The sequence below is a fragment of the Dendropsophus ebraccatus genome, chromosome 8 (genome assembly GCF_027789765.1).
Source record: "Dendropsophus ebraccatus isolate aDenEbr1 chromosome 8, aDenEbr1.pat, whole genome shotgun sequence".
In the NCBI taxonomy this organism is placed as follows: domain Eukaryota; kingdom Metazoa; phylum Chordata; class Amphibia; order Anura; family Hylidae; genus Dendropsophus; species Dendropsophus ebraccatus.
This window is the reverse complement of record NC_091461.1, coordinates 117,413,698-117,433,093: the sequence shown is the minus strand read 5'-3', so window position 1 is coordinate 117,433,093 and position 19,396 is coordinate 117,413,698. Positions and strand designations below refer to the sequence as shown.

Genomic DNA, 19,396 nt, shown 5'->3' with positions numbered 1-19,396 from the left:
GCCTCAGTCTTTTGCACCCCAAAGTGCCCGGATTGGTCATGATAGAGGTCCAATATTACGCGAGCGTCTCTTCGGGGTATCAGGATCTGGTGGATCCGCCTCCCAGATACGGGGTCAAGGGAATTTCGGAGAATGAGCCCTCTTTGAATAAAGAGTTTCTTCCGATGCCGCCAGAGCCGATCGAGTTCCTGGTCAGGGCGGGGACGCTTTCTGCGAGACCTTTTTCCAGCACATAGAGCCTCATACAGCTCTCCCAGAGTTCTAGACTCCTTCTGCAGCAGCAACCACCTGGATACGTCCAGCGAGGGGTCAGACTCTGAGGGGGAACCTTCCTCAGTCGGTGTGGCGACCACTGAGCTCTGGTTAGCAAACCTCTGGTAGAAGGGTGGCATCTCTACATCCTCCCAAACATCATCCTCAGGGGGTTCCTCTCCTTTTGCCAACCGAGACAAGGCGTCAGCGTTGGTGTTCGTCTTGCCACTCCGATATTTGATGTCGAAGCAGAAATTGGCAAGTCTGGATGCCCATCTTTGTTCAATAGCCCCCAGTCGGGCAGTATTCAGGTGAGCCAGAGGATTATTATCCGTGAACACGGTGAAGGGGGTGGCTGTAAGGTAGTCCCTGAACTTCTCAGTCACCGCCCAGACAAGAGCCAGTAGTTCTAATTTGAACGAGCTGTAATTCTTATCGTTTTTCTCTGCACCCCTCAAGCTCCGGCTGGCATAGGCCACGACACGTTCCTGGTTGTCTTGGACTTGGGACAACACAGCTCCCAGACCGTCAAAGCTGGCATCTGTGTATAAGCGGAAGGGTCGACTGTAGTCCGGATAAGCCAGGATGGGGGGAGAAGTCAACAGGCCCTTCAATGTATGGAAGGCAGTGGCCTGTCTTTCTTCCCACAGGACCGGAAGGCGTCTGTTATAATTCTCTTTCGGGCATCCTCGAAGTAGCTCTGTCAGTGGTTCTGCCACTTGTGCAAAATGAGGAATGAAGCGGCGGTAATAGCCCGCGAAGCCCAGAAAACTTCTGACCTCCTTCACTGTCTTGGGGGTGTCCCATTCCTGGACAACGGAGATCTTCTCCGGATCTGGTTGAATACCCTCAGCACTCACCAGATGGCCCAGGTATTTCACCTTTGGCTTTAGCAGGTGGCATTTGGTGGGCTTGATCTTCAGGCCATGTTGTGTGAGCACCTGGAATACTTCGGCTAGATGGTGGAGGTGCTCCTCGTACGAGCTAGAGTACACGACCACATCATCCAAATAGAGAAGAACGCTCTGGAAGTTCAAGTGACCAAGACATCTCTCCATAAGCCTCTGGAAAGTGGCAGGGGCATTGCAGAGCCCGAATGGCATGCTTGTAAACTCATAGAGCCCCATCGGAGTGGTAAAGGCCGTCTTCTCCCTATCCCCAGGGGCCACCGGGACCTGCCAGTAGCCACTGGTGAGGTCGAGAGTGGAGAAGTAGCGGGCTGAGCCCAGTGCTGTGAGGGATTCTTCGATCCGTGGAAGAGGATATGCATCTTTGTGGGTTACATTATTCAATTTTCTGTAGTCTACGCAGAAACGTATGTTCCCATCCTTCTTCTTCACCAGCACTATGGGGGCAGCCCATGGGCTCTGGCTCTCCTGAATAACGGATGACTCCCTCATTTCTTTCAGCAGTTTCTTGACTTGTTGGTAGTTAGCCGGAGGGACTGGTCGGTGCCTTTCTTTAATGGGTGCATGGTCACCTGTATGGATCCTGTGCTCAATTAGATTAGTCTTCCCAAAGTCGAGAGGGTGTTTACTAAAGGCCTCGTGATACCTCTTAGCCAACTTTCTCACGCCCTCTGTGTGCCTTGAGGGAGTATTGGCATCACCGATGTTCAGCTCTTCCCACCAATGAACAGTGGGGGTGTAAGAGCCCTTTGAGACCGACTTGATGGATTTTTGCTGGGCAATCATCTCTTCATCCAACACATCCTCAGGGTCAATGCAGAATAATTTGGCCACAGTGTTAAATTTACGTAACTTCGCTGGTGTGTCCCCCAAATTAACAAGCCGTACTGGGACTCGCCCGTTCGAAACATTGACTAAGCTTCTGGCAGCTTTAACTAGGGGTAATCCTTCCAGCTGGTATGAGTCCAGTAGAGCAGTGTAGTCTTCATTGTTTACACCGGGTCGAGCCCGACACCAGAGAGTGGTCTCACTGTTGGCAGCCAGGGTGATGGGTCTTGAATCTGTGACTCTTACCCGACAGATCTCCCCATTCTGATTGGCAAACTTCTGCTGAGCGGAGAGCACTTTGATAGTCTTCCGCACCGCCTGCCTGTAGGGGAGGGAAGCAGAGGGGAGAGAGGCATGCAATGCAGCAAGTAATTCAGAAAATACATGACGTATGACATTCATGCCTAACACTACCGCTGTGGTATCTCCCTGAGCCTCCGTAACTATCACACCTTGAGAGGGCAATTGTCGGTCCCCAATCTGGATGGTGGGTTCCCAGTAGCCCACCTGGGTAATGGACTGTCCATTGCCAGCTATAAGGCGTAAGTTGGTTTTACCAACAGGGTTGATGAGACTGTGGTCCCAATGCTGTTCAAAAGCTCTTCTATCGATAGTAGTGACTTGGGAGCCAGTGTCTATGAGAGCTTCAAGTGGGACACCATTTATTTTCAGCGTGATGTAGGGACATTGGGACAAGAATCGATCGACCCACTGCTCCTGCGAGCCTTTGGAGGGACCTCCCGAGGGGCGGCTCTTTGCCTCGGGGGTTGCCCGTTTAACTGATAGCATTGGTATCTGAAATGTCCTCTCCGTCTACAGTGGGTACAATAAACACAATCCTCGGCTGGGGGGTCCTCAGGTGGGGGCTGTTCAACATTAGAGCGGCTGGAACAGGGCCCTGAGTAACTTGTCTGAGTACAGGGGGGCTCACAGGCAACCGGGGGTTGAGTCTTAAATTCTCTGAGAGCCTGACACAGGGAGTCCACTACCTGTGCCAACACATCCAGGGTATTGGGGTCAGACGCCTGGGCAGGTGGAGCCGCCTGCCTGGGGGAACCCTGAGGGATCGCAGCAGAGGTAGAAAACAGAGTGACTGAGTCAGTTGTGTAAGAAGGAGCATGACCGGTGACGGGAGTGTCAGTACCCACGACTTTCAGAGCCAGTGTTTTGAATTCCGGAAAGGTCATGTGAGGATTCTGGGCCGCCAGCATGCGAAGCTGGCCCTGTACTAATCGGGAGTCCACTCCTTCTATGAACCGGTCTGTAATGATGCCTTCCGCTACTGTGGGGTCCAGCCGATCAATACGTTGTAAGGCCCTATAAGCAGACTGGAGTGCTAAAGCATATTCTCGGAGGGTCTCACCTGACCTCTGACGCCGGTCGTAGAAGTTCAAACGCACCTCTGTTGGGGATTGATGTTCAAACTCCTTGCGTAGCCGGGTCAAGATTTGTCTCACGCTGGTCTTTTCAGTGAGGGGCCAGGAACGGACCTCTTCGGCTGCTGGGCCCTCTAGCTGTCCAAGCAACAGTTGTACCTGCTGATGAGGTGAGAGAGTTACAAGTTCAAGAATCCTAGTAATGTTCTCTTTAAATTCGGAAAAAGAGTGGGGGTCCCCCTTGTACTTGAGCAAACTGGGGGTGCCCAGAAAGAACGGCATTCCAGTTGGGGCCGCAGGGGGGGCTGGAGCCGCAGCAGCAGCGTCAAGTGGTTGGATGATAGGGCCGACATTCCCTAGGGGGCCGGCTGGGTTCTGCACATTCCCATGGTCTGGCAGATTGGCAGCAGCTGCCTGACCTCCGGCACTTGGGTCAGACATGGTTCCCCTTTTAGCTGGCTGGCAGTCTTTGGCACTTTAAGAGCGCGTCGTAATAACTCAGTCTCTGTCCTCCCGCTTCCCCTCTTGAGCAAAGCCCGTTGAGAAATACAATCAAAGGTAGTTCACTTATCTGGTTGGTAAACGGGGGCGGTTCTGGTGCTCTGTAACAGTGCAGCAGCTTGTTTGTAACCTTTCCAAGATGGCGGCATACATGCAGCAATCCAGAGCCAGTGGGCGGAGCTTGAGTCTTGCCGCGCGGGAAAGTCGGTTTAACCTTTTGCAAGCCCGTGATGCACAATTCCAGGTGGATAAAGTCTGTTTTAACACACACAATGTTGAGAGCAGTAGTGATAAGACACAAAGATATCGTTGTTCGTGACGCCAAATCTCATGTAGTGGCCAGGGGTGACCTTACTGCGGTTGCCGCGGGTGACGGTGGTACTCCGAGCAGTGTAAGGGGTGTTAAGGCCTTGGCCCCTGAAGCAGACTATCATGTAGATGATGTTCCTAGTTCCTTAACCTGGTTGCCGGGTAATAAGTAATCCATAGACACAGGCCTTTCAATGAACAGTGCTTTTACTAGCAGGAACTTGTAAGTGACAGGATACAGTTCAGTAACAGGCAGACTTTTGGGGAGTCAGTGGACTAGCAAGCTTCTGGAGCTCCAGGGCAATAATGCATCTTTAGAGTCTTTAGTGTGTTGTGCTGCATGTATGCCGGCTGTGCAGGTGTGTGAGGAAGAGAAGACAGACCTGGTTTTTTGCAGTATAATTGCGAGGTCCTGGAACTGGACCGGGGGACCCTGTGACAGGAAGCACGGACGTCTTCTGTAATACAACTGGGTTCTCCGGACACAGGATACTGAAGAGAGGTCCACAGCGTGCAGAGGTTTGGACTTAGGTCTAGTCAGCTTCTCACATAGTGTGTGTGCAGACACTTAGATGCTGCCCTGGGTAATGCCAGGCTTCCACTGACCAGGGATCTGGAAGATTCCCTGTACAGGAGAATTAGCTCCACCCATTGATGACATGCCTCATCACATGCACCAATCGAGCTAGCTTGCTAGTGCTCCTTACCTCACAAGGAATGCTGGGGGACCAGCTTAAGGTGGTATACACCAAATTACCACTTTTACATTACCACTACAATACACTAAAGGGAGCATGGGACCGAGGAACAGACAGACAGCATATACCTGACTGGTATGTTACAATATCATGATGCCTTGATTTGTGCAAAATTGTGGTAAAAAAGCTGCAATTTTTTGCAAATTATTGCAGAAATGTAGCCAGGAGACAGTATACCACTGAAAGTATGTCTTTTTGGATGGCCATGGGCCCCGGGCTACTGCCCGAAACGCACCTATTATAATCCACTACTGTATGGGCCAACCATGTACTACTGAGTCCACCAGAGTGAGAGCTGCTCAATTTTATTTTTTTTTTTTAAATTGCGCAAGAATTTTGGGGCTGGAGGAGATCAGTGCAGTACACTGGGGTCCGGGGAAAGCAACTTGAGATAAACAGGGGCCGGATGGCAGATCAGGAATACACATCTCCGCTATGGCAACACTGCACTGTTACTTCTGCACAGGTGGACGGGTGAGATAGCCTTAAAGGAGAAGCCCAGCAAAAATGTTTATTAAAGTGTTGTATTGCCCCCCAAAAGTTATACAACTCACCAATATACACTTATTACGGGAAATTCTTATAAAGTGCTTTTTTTCGCTGCACTTACTACTGCATCAAGGCTTCACTTCCTGGATAACATGGTGATGTCACTTCCTGGATAACATGGTGATGTCACTTCCTGGATAACATGGTGATGTAACTTCCTGGATAACATGGTGATGTAACTTCCTGGATAACATGGTGATGTCACTTCCTGGACAACATGTAGATGTCACTTCCTGGATAACATGGTGATGTCACTTCCTGGATAACATGGTGATGTTACTAACGGACTCCCAGAGCTGTGTGGGCTGTGGCTGCTGGAGAGGATGATGGCAGAGGGACACTGAGGGACACAGGGCAGGGGGGGACACTGAGCATCCCTCTGCCATCATCCTCTCCAGCAGCCAAAGCCCGCACATCTCTGGGAGTTAATAACATCTCCATGTTATCCAGGAAGTGACATCACCATGTTATCCAGGAAGTGACATCACTGTGTTATCCAGGAAGTGACTTCGCCATTTTATCCAGGAAGTGACTTCACCATGTTATCCAGGAAGTGACATCACCATGTTATCCAGGAAGTGAAATATAGAAACAATTGTTAGTCTCAAAATGAGCAGCAACATATCAAAAGTTAGGTCTGAGCGTAATATCCCTTTAAAGGGAACCAATCACTGGAAAAACGCATATAGAGCTTTTGAAATGTGCTGTTAGAGCACACAGCACACTTGTCACACGTGTTTCCATAGCCTCCGTGCCTCCCCCGTGTAAGCCGCAAAGTAACTTTATAAAACTGGCGCCCTGTATGCTAATTACCTGAGGTAGTCACTTGGGCGGTGTTCGGCTAGCAGGTAGTCACGGTCCCCTGGGCGTTCTTCCGCTGTAATCACGCCCCTCTGGGCGTGATTCAAATGGCAGAGTGGCTGTGGCGTCACTCGGGAGCGCGCCGTGCCCAACGTCGGTGCGCTTACGTACTGATGCCGGACGCCGCCGCACATGCGCAGTGCAGCCGCTTCCATTCCGGTTGCACTGCGCCTGTGCAGAATAGCCTCGAACTCCGGCTAACAGGCTATTCGAGGCTATTCTGCACAGGCGCAGTACCGCCGGAATGGAAGCGGCTGCACTGCGCATGTGCGGCGGCGTCCGGCATCAGAAAGTCACAGCTACTCGGCCATTTGAATCACGCCCAGAGGGGCGTGATTACAGCGGTAGAACGCCCAGGGGACCGTGACTACCTGCTAGCCGAACACCGCCCAGGTGACTACCTCAGGTAATTAGCATACAGGGCGCCAGTTTTATAAAGTTACTTTGCGGCTTACACGGGGGAGGCACGGAGGCTATGGAAACACGTGTGACAAGTGTGCTGTGTGCTCTAACAGCACATTTCTAAAGCTCTATATGCTTTTTTCCGGTGATTGGTTCCCTTTAAGTTCCTTTAATTGTATTTCCTTGTATTCTAACCTCACATTGTAATACTCGCACATAATCAGGTATGCTTCCTAAACCTGTAGCGGATGATCTACGCCAAGGCCTGACCTGTGAAGCTCAAAGTTACTCTAAGGCTACAGTCTACTTCAGGCAGGTTTCATGCATGCGACTGGGGTTTTGTGAACGTGACTGTGTATGTTCCTTTGTGATGAAAAATACATATCCCCAGGAGTAACAATAGCAATGGCTACACGTCACCCAGCAATTAGACAGTCACCAGCATATGGGTCCCGAGAAATCCCACTTCTGATATGGGAGGCAATAAATATTGGATGAGATGGACAGTGACCACATCTGGGCCTGGATCTGGTTACTACCATGATAGACCATAGAGAGGAGGATATGATAGAGAGGCATCTGCGGATTGCTGGGTGACAACCTCCTGGGGTTCTGTAATGGCTGTCATCTTATAGTGACCTTGAGATTGGTGCACTGACTGCTATACATCTCTCTCTCTTTGTTTAGCGATATTGTAGGTTTCACATCACTGTCTGGGGCGAGCACGCCGTACCAAGTAGTCAATTTCCTCAATAAGTTGTACACCAAGTTTGATGACATCATTGACAATTATGATGTATACAAGGTGGAAACTATCGGAGATGCGTGTAAGTAGGAGATTTACATAAAAGAAAAAAATGTGGATAGAAAAAAATCTATCTGTAAGTTGCTTCAAGATGTTGGATGGTTTTTAAGTATTGCTTATTTTTTTAATTTTTTTTTAGAAACCTGTTTTATCTGGCATGTAAAGCTGCATGATCAGGGCTTAGTGGGTGTTTTCTGTGGCATATAAAGCTGCATGCTCAGGGCTTAGTGGGTGTTTTTATGACATGTCAAGCTGCATGCTCAGGGCTTAGTGGGTGTTTCTGTGGCATATAAAGCTGCATGCTCAGGGCTTAGTGGGTGTTTTTATGACATGTAAAGCTGCATGCTCAGGGCTTAGTGGGTGTTTCTGTGGCATATAACTCCGTATAGAAAACAGCAAAAACCGCACTATATAGATTGCGAATCAATTCTCACTTAGGGACTTCCACTCGGTCCCATTCATACACGTAACAGGAATAATAGTGAGAAAAGCTTGGTGTGTATACACCTGTACCTGAGCCCCTCCGGACGGCCGTCCCTCGTATCCCTGGACTCTTTAGAAAAATGAATCCCCGAGGTCTGATCATAGATCCATTTCTTTTTTATTTTTCACGGTGTTGGTACAAACAATGCTCACGAGGCTATATCATTCCCCCAGCGTCCACCTGTTGGCCTGCGGACGTTTCGGAGGATAAGCTCCTCCTTCTTCATGCGCAAGGACGTAACGGGTGGGAGTTCAATATATGAGAAAAAGCATTAACTCTTTATATTACATCACATTGTCATAACAATTCATTATTGTAATTCATATATATCTCGCATGATCCTTTCTGAAGGAGAACCATAATACCTTACATTTATAAAAATACTCGAAAACTACAAGTTTCATTAAGACCTTTCGGACTTAATGTCTCAAGCTCAGTGATCCAATATGCTTCACGTTGGAGTAACCGTCTTCGGTTCTCCTCGCTACTGTTACCCACCTCAAGCTGTTCTATGACTTGCCACCTTAAATCACAGATATTGTGTCTATGTTCAAAAAAATGGCGTGCGACTGTGGTCTCGCCAAACTCCCCCCTACTTTCCTCCTTTTTATCCTTCACTGTGTTAAACCTTCTGATGGCCGATTTATGTTCGTTTAAACGAACCTTGATCTGTCTGCTAGTTTGGCCGACATACCCTATGCCACACGGGCACTTGAGTAAATAAATCACATTGGTATCGTTGCATGTATGAAAACCTTTAATCCCATATTTTTTGCCTTTTGTGGGGTGGGATAACTCACCACCTTTAATTATGCTATTACAATGTTGGCACTTCATACATGCAAAGGTACCCTTTCTAGTAGCCGCGATAAATGTCTGTCTGCTCATTTTACGTCCGAAAGGTCTTAATGAAACTTGTAGTTTTCGAGTATTTTTATAAATGTAAGGTATTATGGTTCTCCTTCAGAAAGGATCATGCGAGTTATATATGAATTACAATAATGAATTGTTATGACAATGTGATGTAATATAAAGAGTTAATGCTTTTTCTCATATATTGAACTCCCACCCGTTACGTCCTTGCGCATGAAGAAGGAGGAGCTTATCCTCCGAAACGTCCGCAGGCCAACAGGTGGACGCTGGGGGAATGATATAGCCTCGTGAGCATTGTTTGTACCAGCACCGTGAAAAATAAAAAAGAAATGGATCTATGATCAGACCTCGGGGATTCATTTTTCTAAAGAGTCCAGGGATACGAGGGACCGCCGTCCGGAGGGGCTCAGGTACAGGTGTATACACACCAAGCTTTTCTCACTATTATTCCTGTTCTGTGGCGTATAAAGCTGCATGCTCAGGGCTTAGTGGGTGTTTTCTGTGGCATATAAAGCTGCATGCTCAGGGCTTAGTGGGTGTTTTTATGACATGTAAAGCTGCATGCTCAGGGCTTAGTGGGTGTTTTCTGTGGCATATAAAGCTGCATGCTCAGGGCTTAGTGGGTGTTCTTATGACATGTAAAGCTGCATGCTCAGGGCTTAGTGAGTGCTTCTGTGGCATATAAAGCTGCATGCTTAGTGTTTATCGGGTTTTTTCTATGAGTTGTAAAGCTGAATGTTCTGGCCTCAGTGGGTGCTTTTTCAAGCATCAGGGTTTAGCGGTTGTTTTCTCTGGCATGTAAAGCTGCATCCTTAGGGTTTAGTGGGTGTTTTCTCAGGCATGTAAAGCAGCATGCTCAGGCCTCAGTGGGTGTTTTCTCAGGCATGTAAAGCTGCATGCTCAGGGTTTAGCAGGTGTTTTCTATAACATGTATAGCAGCATGCTCTGGGCTCAGTGGGTGTTTTTCCAAACATTTAAAGCTGCATTCTTAGGGTTTAGTGGTTGTTTTATCTGGCATGTAAAGCTGCATGGTCAGGGCTTAGTGGGTGTTTTCTCAAGCATGTAAAGCTGCATTCTCAGGGTTTAGTGGTTGTTTTATATGACATGTAAAGCAGCATGCTCTGGCCCCAGTGGGTGTTTTTTCTGGCATATAAAGCTGCATGCTGCATGCTCAGATAGCGTCAGTGAGCAGATGGGATGGGCGTACTGGATTTTTGCTGACCAAGTGTTGCAGTATGGCTGTATCTAACCCCACATTCCGGGTTAACTCTCTAAGAACAAAAGGATTGAGCATCCTGAATGACAAAATGCCCAATCCTTCTCTCACAGATGTTTCTGCCATTAGAGTCAGGAGGCCCCCATAGGTATTAGATGGTCGTCCGATGCCTTAATGGTGAGGATCCTGTTAGCGCTAATCTATGGGTACTCACCAGTCATTCTTCTGCCTTGCAGACATGGTGGTGTCCGGTGTACCTAAGGAAAATGGCATTAACCATGTGGCAGAGATCGCCAGCATGGCTCTAGACCTGGTTGCTGTTTGCTACTCCTTTAAGATTCCACATATACCAGATACTAAGCTGAAGATCCGAGCTGGAGTACATTCAGGTAGGTGATATGGACAGATAAGACACTATCCATATGAATACATATCCGTATAAATCACCTGCTATATAAATACATTCCTGTAACTATTGTTTAATATCTGCATTAAAGGCCCTTTAGTAGCCGGAGTAGTCGGGACTAAAATGCCACGCTACTGTTTATTCGGAGATACTGTGAACACGGCATCAAGGATGGAGTCTACCAGCGAAGGTAAAAAAAGCAGTCAATGATTTATCACCAAGAGATACACTACCAAAAAGTAGCCTCTGAGAGACTTTGTATTAGAAAGGAACTTTTACGCCCTCTTGTGGCAAGACCTGGCCACACCTGTAATCGTTACATATCTGCGAGGCATTACTGCAGGAAGAGATTTGCAGTAATACTATATATATATATATATATATATATATATACACACACACACTTTTGCTTTGATTCCTTAGCCTTAAAAATCCAGTGCAGTTCCAGCGCTGCAGAACTACTAAACAAAATCGGTGGCTACATTCTGGTTTGCCGGGGCGCAGTGGATGTAAAGGTATGGTAATATACTATCTCTATGGAGGATGAGATGTGACCGGGACAGAGATTACAGCTTATACTCACATAGTAAGAGGAGTGATATACCTCCTATAAAGGAGGCCACGTACACTTATTAGGCCCCCCTTTAATTCACACAGACTGCAGTTGTCACTGAGGAAGCTCAGTCATCCAGATCTTTTAAGCTTCTATTGAGTTCAGTACTGGCTGTATAAACCTATATGAAGGGAGCGCCCCCTAGTGGAGGCTATGCATGAAAAATGCAGCTCTGGGCGGAAATAAGGGTAGATATTAAAAGGGGTTGTCAGCAGCTAGCACATTTTTAACATAGATACATGGTTAATAAGGTTAAACAAGACAAGAGTCCATCAAGTTCAACCTATAACCCTACCGTGTTCATCCAGAGGAAGGCAAGAACCCTTGTGAGGCAGATGACAATTGCCCGTTCCCTCTATCAGCTAGGGAGATAATCCCTGGATCAGCGTCCTATCACATGTAATCTAATTTCCCAGAACTTGTAATATTATATTTTTCAAGAAGAGCATCCAGACCTCCCATAACTTTTTTCAGGAATCAGCCAGCATTTTGCAGCCATATAAGAAACATGTTATACTTACCTCTCTGTGCTCCTCCGGAGTCCCCTGCTGTCTGCAGCTGCTGATAATTCCTCACAGTGCTACTTCTGGCTCAGTCAGCGATTGGCTGAGTGGGCTGTCACTCCCGAGATGACCTCGTCTCAGAAGTAGCGGCAGCCCCAGTCTGCAGGGGACACCAGCAACACCACAGGAGGACATCAGGGGAGCGCAGAGAGGTAAGTATATAATGTTTTTTTTCTTTTAATATATATATGGCAACATTTTGCCAGTGTCAGATAAGGCTAGGTTTATGCAGTTTATTTAATGTATATGTTTTATGGGGGATAAAAAGGCTGCAAAAACAGATGCAATTGTCCTGCAGCCGTATATTGTTGTAAAAACCAGCGATTTACGGTCTGATGTCTGTGATATATTTGCAGGGTAAAGGAGCGTTGACAACGTGGTGGCTGGAGGGGAAAGAGAAACCTGGAAACCGGAACATATAATTCCCTGTAATTCCCCCAATAAATGTTCTATATACTAAGTGTGCAGTCATGTGACTCTGCCTTAAAGAGACTGTAGGTTAATAAAATGTGATCAGTGTATAAATGACGCGTCCTACACCTTTCTAATATCACTTGTGTTATAGTTTCTCACCGTCGTGTTTGCTGTCAGTGAATGAGGCAGGCCCAGGTTACTGCGCTGTACATATAGCCGGCCCTGCCCAGAGGGGAGAAGCAGAATTTTGGCCATGTTCACACAAGGTATGTTTTACATAAATCACGGCCGTTGTTGCAATTTGGCCTTAATTTATGCAAAACATAGGTTGCATTTGAATGAATGGAATCCCGGCCTGACTGTATACACATCTCACACATAGACATGTCAGTTTTCTGTGGCCGCTATTCATTGAAAACAGCCACACAGACATGTCAGTTAACACAGAACGGCCGGTGTTATACCATGTGTGAACATGGCCTTAGTCTGCATTTTATTACATGAAATTTGATACAGTAGGAACCTTAGTTTGCAGTCACAGAAGTCGGACGTTTCTTGGAGGTCTTGACCAGGTTTGCAGACACTGTAGCAGGGGTTGTGTCCCCCTCCTCCTCCTCCATACACATCTTCCCCACAGCTTCCAGGTTTCGGTGCTGTCGCTGGTCAGATTATCTGACAGATTTTTAAAGCCAAAGCCAGGAACAGACTCTGAACAGAGAACAGGTCATAAAGGAAACTCTTCTTTACTGCTGGTGCACTGATAACCCCTGACCTCTGCACATTTTCCTTTCCTACTTGATTGCCAGCTGGAGAACAGAGGTCAAGGGCAGGGCCGGACTGGGACTTAAAATCAGCCCTGGCACTCAAACCTCAGCAGCCCACATAATATATCCTCCCCAATATATGATAGATAGCGGTGTGCTATACATGCTGTAGCAAATTCTGCTCACTACTTCATTAAATATATGAACCCTACCATCAACACATAGAAAACAATATAATCTGCTGTGGATTTGTTGTTGCATATTTATGTATTTCAGCTGCACCAAATCCACAATGGATCTGTGTGGTCCATACCAGGTACAAAGAAATAGATCCTGGAATACAGGTGAGGGAAGATATAAGCGACAGGACCTTTAGTCTAGTCTAAACTTTTATAATCAACCTTTCCATTACCACCTGAAGTGTCACAGAGGCGGAGACAAGCCACAGCTGCACCTCCCACTGCCCCTTCCTGCTCTGACTGATTTACATACACGGCGATGCTGCGGATGTCGCTGTGACACTTTAGCTAGTAATGAAAAGAATGATTATGAAATGAGTGATTATAGTGCAATTACGTCCAGTGACTTACAGGAGTTGTCTTCTCTGCATGAATTGCAAGTGACGTTTTTAAACTTGTTCTCTTTTTCTTGCTCGGCCATCAGGAAGACTTCTCCGGCCGTGACTCCTCTCTGCAAGATCTACCAGACAAATAATTTAGGATCCTTGCTCCAGCATCATCCCCAAGTGTATTTCTTCACACAGTAACCTTGCTCCTTTTTTGACCCCCTTATAAGCAGTTAGGCCCAGTCTGTGCCTCTAAACAATAGTCCAGCCCTTCTGCACCCCATATAGTATTATAGTATAAAGTTCACTCTGTACCCCATATAGTAATAGGAGTCTTCTGTGCTGTGTCTCCGTATAGTAATAAAACATTTTCCCCTATAGTAGTAAGGCCCCTTCTATGCCCCAAATGCCCTCTCTGTGCTTCAATAGATTATAGGCCTCCTCTCTATCCCAACATAGTATTGGACCACCCTCTTTGGCTGCATGAAACATAGGCCCCACTGTATTGGTCCTCTCTAAGCCTTCTTATAGTATAGCCAAGGCTTTTAATGATATATTAAAAGCTGCATGGCCCCTCAACTAGTTTCTTTTTGCAAAGAGCATCATCAGGAGGAGGGCATATTTCATTTGCCCCCTCCTCCTGATCACACTTATGTCATTTGCCCCCTCCTGATGATGCTTATGTCATTTGCCCCCCTCCTGATGACGCTTATGTCATTTGCCCCACCTCCTCCTGATGGCGCTAATGTCACTTGCCCCCCTCCTGATGACGCTTATGTCATTTGCCCCTCCTCCTGATGACGCTTATGTCATTTGCCCCACCTCCTCCTGTTGACGCTAATGTCATTTGCCCCACCTCTTCCTGATGATGCTAATGTCACTTGCCCCCCTCCTGATGACGCTTATGTCATTTGCCCCACCTCCTCCTGATGATGCTAATGTCATTTGCCCCCTCCTGATGACGCTTATGTCATTTGCCCCCTCCTCCTGATGATGCTAATGTCATTTGCCCCCCTCCTGATGACACTTATGTCACAAGTCCCCCCTGGAAAACAGAGATACAGCCTATGACCTAGGCTGTATTGCTGTTTAAAGATGGGACTCGTGCTATCTCCACCTTCCCTACGGAGCGGGAATACAGCGGGATTAAAAGGCCGATTGTTCAGGTTCATATGACGCCAAACCTCGGCCAGGCTCACTCATCTCTAATTATGACCTTAAAGTCACTAAATGTGTGCACAAAAGCCATTTTAATATCAAGTTTAAATTAGCACAATAAACCGTAAAGGACCATTTAGGACTTTTTGAGCAGCTACTGTATGGCTCAAAAAAGTGAGTGTGAACATAGCCTGACAGAAAGAAGTCCAGCACTTCTTTCTTGTGTATTTGAATTCACAGCCTTATAAGAGATCCATAATGCAAGACACCATTGTTTTCAACAAATGCGGCACGTGATGGTGATGGAGTCTTGTATCAGGGATTTGCTATAAAGTTGTGAATATTATTTCACTGGAAGAAAGTGCTGGACTTTTGTCTATGGAATCCTATGTACATTTAGTCACATTAAAATACAGATTATTCCAGTGGTGTAAGTGCTGTAGGATGTGCTGGTCACCTGCATCCACACATCATGCATGCTATAAATACATCATAAACACACAACACACACTGTGCATACATACATATATCATATACACACACACACACACTGTGCATACATACATATATCATATACACACACACACACGGTGCATACATATACACACACACACTGTGCATACCTACATATATTATATATACACACACACTGTGCATATACTGTATACATATATCATATACACACACACGGTGCATACATAAACACACACTGTGCATACATACATATATCATATATACACACACACATGGTGCATACATATATCATATATACCCACACACACGGTGCATGCATAGATACATCCATATATCATGAATACACACACACTGTGCATACATACATACATACATCATATATACACACACACTGCATGCATACATATATCATATATACACACACACTGTGCATACATACAGACATCATATATACACACACTGCATGCATACATATATAATATATACACACACACTGTGCCTACATAGAGACATCATATATACACACACTGCATGCATACATATATCATATATACACACCCACTGTGCATACATACATACATACAGACAGACATACACACACACACACACTGTGCATACATACATACATACACACACTGAGCATACATACATACATATACACACACACACTCACACTGTGCATACATACATACATACATACACACACACTGTGCATACATACATACATACATACATACATACACACACTGTGCATATATACATATATCATACATACATACACATTTAGCATTAAACAGATTGTGCTGACACTACAGTTCATGTATCGTGACCTCTCAGCATGACTTGTCTAACACTGGCAGTATACACTTTGCATAGCGCTGTTTATTGCAGATTCCCTGGGCTGGGTGCACTACAACCAACCATGGCATCCCTGTCACACAATGGAGACTATAAGCTAGGACAGCATCTCCTTCATGCAAAAAATGTGGTTTCATATTCTGCCATATTGCATATACAAAATGTACATAATATTGTATGTGCTATCTGTCAGAATAAGAAGACACATGAAGTTTTTGCATGAAGTAGATGCTGTCCTCTGGATTTTGTTTAATACATGCATAATATATATGTACAAACATACATTATATACACATATGCCTACTGCACATACATACATCATAAACATAATACAGAGGCATGCATACACTATATACTGTACACACATATTGTTGCATACATGCATGTATGTACAGTATATATGTGTGTATATATAATATATGTATGTACAGTATGTGTATATAGTGTATGCATGCCTCTGTAGTAGGTTTATGATATATGCATGTACTGTATGTATGTACAGTATATGGCTATGTTCACACTATGTAAGTTCCGCAGAAATCATGGCCGTTGTTACAACAGCAGTGATTTCTGCGGTACTTACGTAGTGCTGCAGGCTGAGGGAATCCCGGCCGGAGTGTACACACATAGTATACACTCTGGCCAGGATCCCTAGTGGCGTTGTGAGAAACTGACATGTCAATGAATAGCGGCCGCAGAAAACCCTGTCAGTTCACACAATGGAGCGTGCAGGGAGATCTGATGCGGGCGCACACAGATACACCCGCATAAGAACTTAGCAGCGCTAAAGATCTTCCGGTTGGTACTGTAGTACTGGGCGGTAGGATCTTTTCTGAGACCGGCCACTCTCTAAGAACGGACGGTCTCTAACAGCGTATGAACATGGACTATATGGGGGAGATTTATCAAACATGGTGTAACGTGAAACTGTCTCAGTCGCCCCTAGCAACCAATCAGATTCCACCTTTCATTTTCCAAAGAGTCTGTGAGGAATGAAAGGTGGGATCTGATTGGTTGCTAGGGGCAACTGAGCCAGGTTCACTTTACACCATGTTTGATAAATCTCCTCCTATGTGTTTATATATGATATATCATAAACCTACTACAGAGGCATGCATACACTATATACACATACTGTACATACATATATTATATATACACACACATATATACTGTACATGTATCATATATATACACACACACAGAAATCCTTTACACACACACGACACATACATTGCACATTACATACTATGACACACTATATAGGTACACACTATCACTGTGCACATATGCACACACACATAAAGACAAGAAGCAACCATTACTGTCCATAAATAAGCTCCTTACATCCCAGCTGCTGACAGGCCTTCTCTTCCTCACAGCCAGCAGGGAGCTCCCCTGCCTCTCCGACTGCAGGAAGTCACTGGTTACACAGCAGGGGGAGAGGGCAGGCCTGGGCTGTAGCTTGGTGGGAAGTCCTTTCTCCTCACCAGGCAGTGCTCTCTGTTAATAGCAGTAACGGCCCCCTCTCAGTCACCTCAGGCAGCAGCCACTCTGTGCTGCAGGGGGCAGCAGCTTCTTCTCCTCTCTCCTCCTGGAAGCTGATCCTCTGCGGCTCCAGGAAATGATGTCAGCCGGCCCTCCTCAGAGTAAGTTGTAGCAGAGGTGCCGGTGCAGCACCTCCGCTACACACAGGGAAAGATTAAAGGGGCAGAGCGGGGAGGGAGGGAGGAATGTGCCGGCCCAGCCCACCAGCAAAGGCCGAGTGAACAGCGCAGAGGCCGGCAGCAGCTGTTCTCCCAGCCGATGGAAGTATGCAGGGGGACCAGCGGCCCCTCTGATTGGTAATCCTGGCAGCCCAGCGGGCATTTGCCCGCTCTGCCAGATTACCAATCCGGGCCTGGTCAAGGGTTATCAGTGAAGCAGAGATCTCTGTCTTCTGCTTGTTAACCCTTTCTGCAACATGTAAGTAAACATTGGGTCACTTACACACTGCAGTACTTGAGGGGTTAAACAGAATACACGCTCTTACCTTCTCCCCTGCGCCCCCCTCCTGCACGGGCCCCATAGCAACTGCCTACCCTGCCTCTATTGTAGCTACGCCACTGGCTGGAAGACCCGGCCCGCCATCTTCACTGATGTTACTGAGGGAAGGAGGTTGTAGGCCAACATCTTGTGATACATGGCCCCATCCGTCCTCTCTTCTATACACTGAAGACATCCTGTCCCCTTTTGCAGTAAAGCCTCCCCATAGTATGATGGTTCCACCCCCATGTTTCACGGATAGGAGAGCCCCAGCTCTCTTCAGGTTATTGACCAGGTCCTGCGCTGATTTTTTGCAGAATCCTCCTGATCCTACCAGCCAAGATCATGCAATGAGCCCCAGATCGAGGAAGATTGTCTAATAGCTGTGCCAATAGTTGTCACCAAGCTGCTTGCCTATTGTCCTGTAGCCCATCCCAGCCTTGTGCAGGTCTACAGTTTTGTCCATGGTGTCCTTAGACCCCTCTTTGGTCTTGGCCATGGTGGAGATGTTGGAGTGTGAATAATTGATTGTGTGGACAGCTGTTTATTATACAGGTAACAAGATCACACAGGTGCAATTAATCCAGGTAATGAGTGCAGAGGAGGAGGAGGAGCTTCTTATAAAGAAACTCAGGGTGCGTTTACACAGACAGATTTTGGAAGCCAAAGCCAGGAATGGATTTGGAAAGAGGATAGATCCCAGTCTTTACTTTATGACCTGATCTCTGTTTATAGTCTGTTCCTGGCTTTGGCTTCCAAGATCTGTCAGATAAATCTGTCTGTGTAAACGCACCATAAGGGATCATTCACATGTCCGTACAATTCCATATACGTACACGGGCGGTGCTCTGCGGACTGGACCTGGGAGCTCCTCAACAGTTTAAACATCTGCGCTAGTGTACTGACACAGCCATGCGGCTGTGTCAGTACACTATCGCAAACGTTTAAACTGTGTCCGCAGAGCGCCGTCCGTGCACGGCCGTGTAAACGACCCTGTATTTCATGTAATAAAATGCAAATCACTATAAAACACAGACGATCCAGCAAAGCTTGCGGAATCTTTACATTATATTCTCTAGTGTCTGTATCCTGGAAAATGACCTCACAGCACAGGGGTAATGAACACTGTGACGTCACAGAAGAGAAAATACATAAAAATAACATACAGTAAGGTCACCTGGTGCTCTGTGACATCACAGCATTGGGGACAAATAACATAATGACGTCACAAGCTACAATATTATGATGTAATAGAATAAAAGGCGACAAAACATAAATATTCCTCAGCTATTCCAGAAATACAACTCCCGCACAGGACGATGGGAGATGTAGTGCGGCCGCAGGTAGGAGAACACACTGACGCCGCATTACGTCACTCTCGTCATCAAGGCTCCGCCCACCAGCGGCAGGTGCCTTCGCTCTTTTCCCGGCAGT

General features: G+C 46.5%; 1 protein-coding gene across 1 annotated transcript in view; it reads left to right on the top strand.

The window, feature by feature from the left end:
* The window catches only part of LOC138800114 (atrial natriuretic peptide receptor 1-like), a 33,709-nt gene extending 21,496 nt beyond the window's left edge, over positions 1 to 12,213 (top strand). Inside the window, exons 14-19 of the mRNA XM_069981923.1 lie at positions 6,969 to 7,056; positions 7,432 to 7,571; positions 10,359 to 10,511; positions 10,620 to 10,718; positions 10,952 to 11,043; positions 12,061 to 12,213. Of these exons, the coding sequence (XP_069838024.1) occupies positions 6,969 to 7,056; positions 7,432 to 7,571; positions 10,359 to 10,511; positions 10,620 to 10,718; positions 10,952 to 11,043; positions 12,061 to 12,126 (638 nt within the window). The 3' untranslated portion in view covers positions 12,127 to 12,213. The remainder of the gene's footprint in view (positions 1 to 6,968; positions 7,057 to 7,431; positions 7,572 to 10,358; positions 10,512 to 10,619; positions 10,719 to 10,951; positions 11,044 to 12,060) is intronic.
* Positions 12,214 to 19,396: the final 7,183 nt, after the last annotated feature.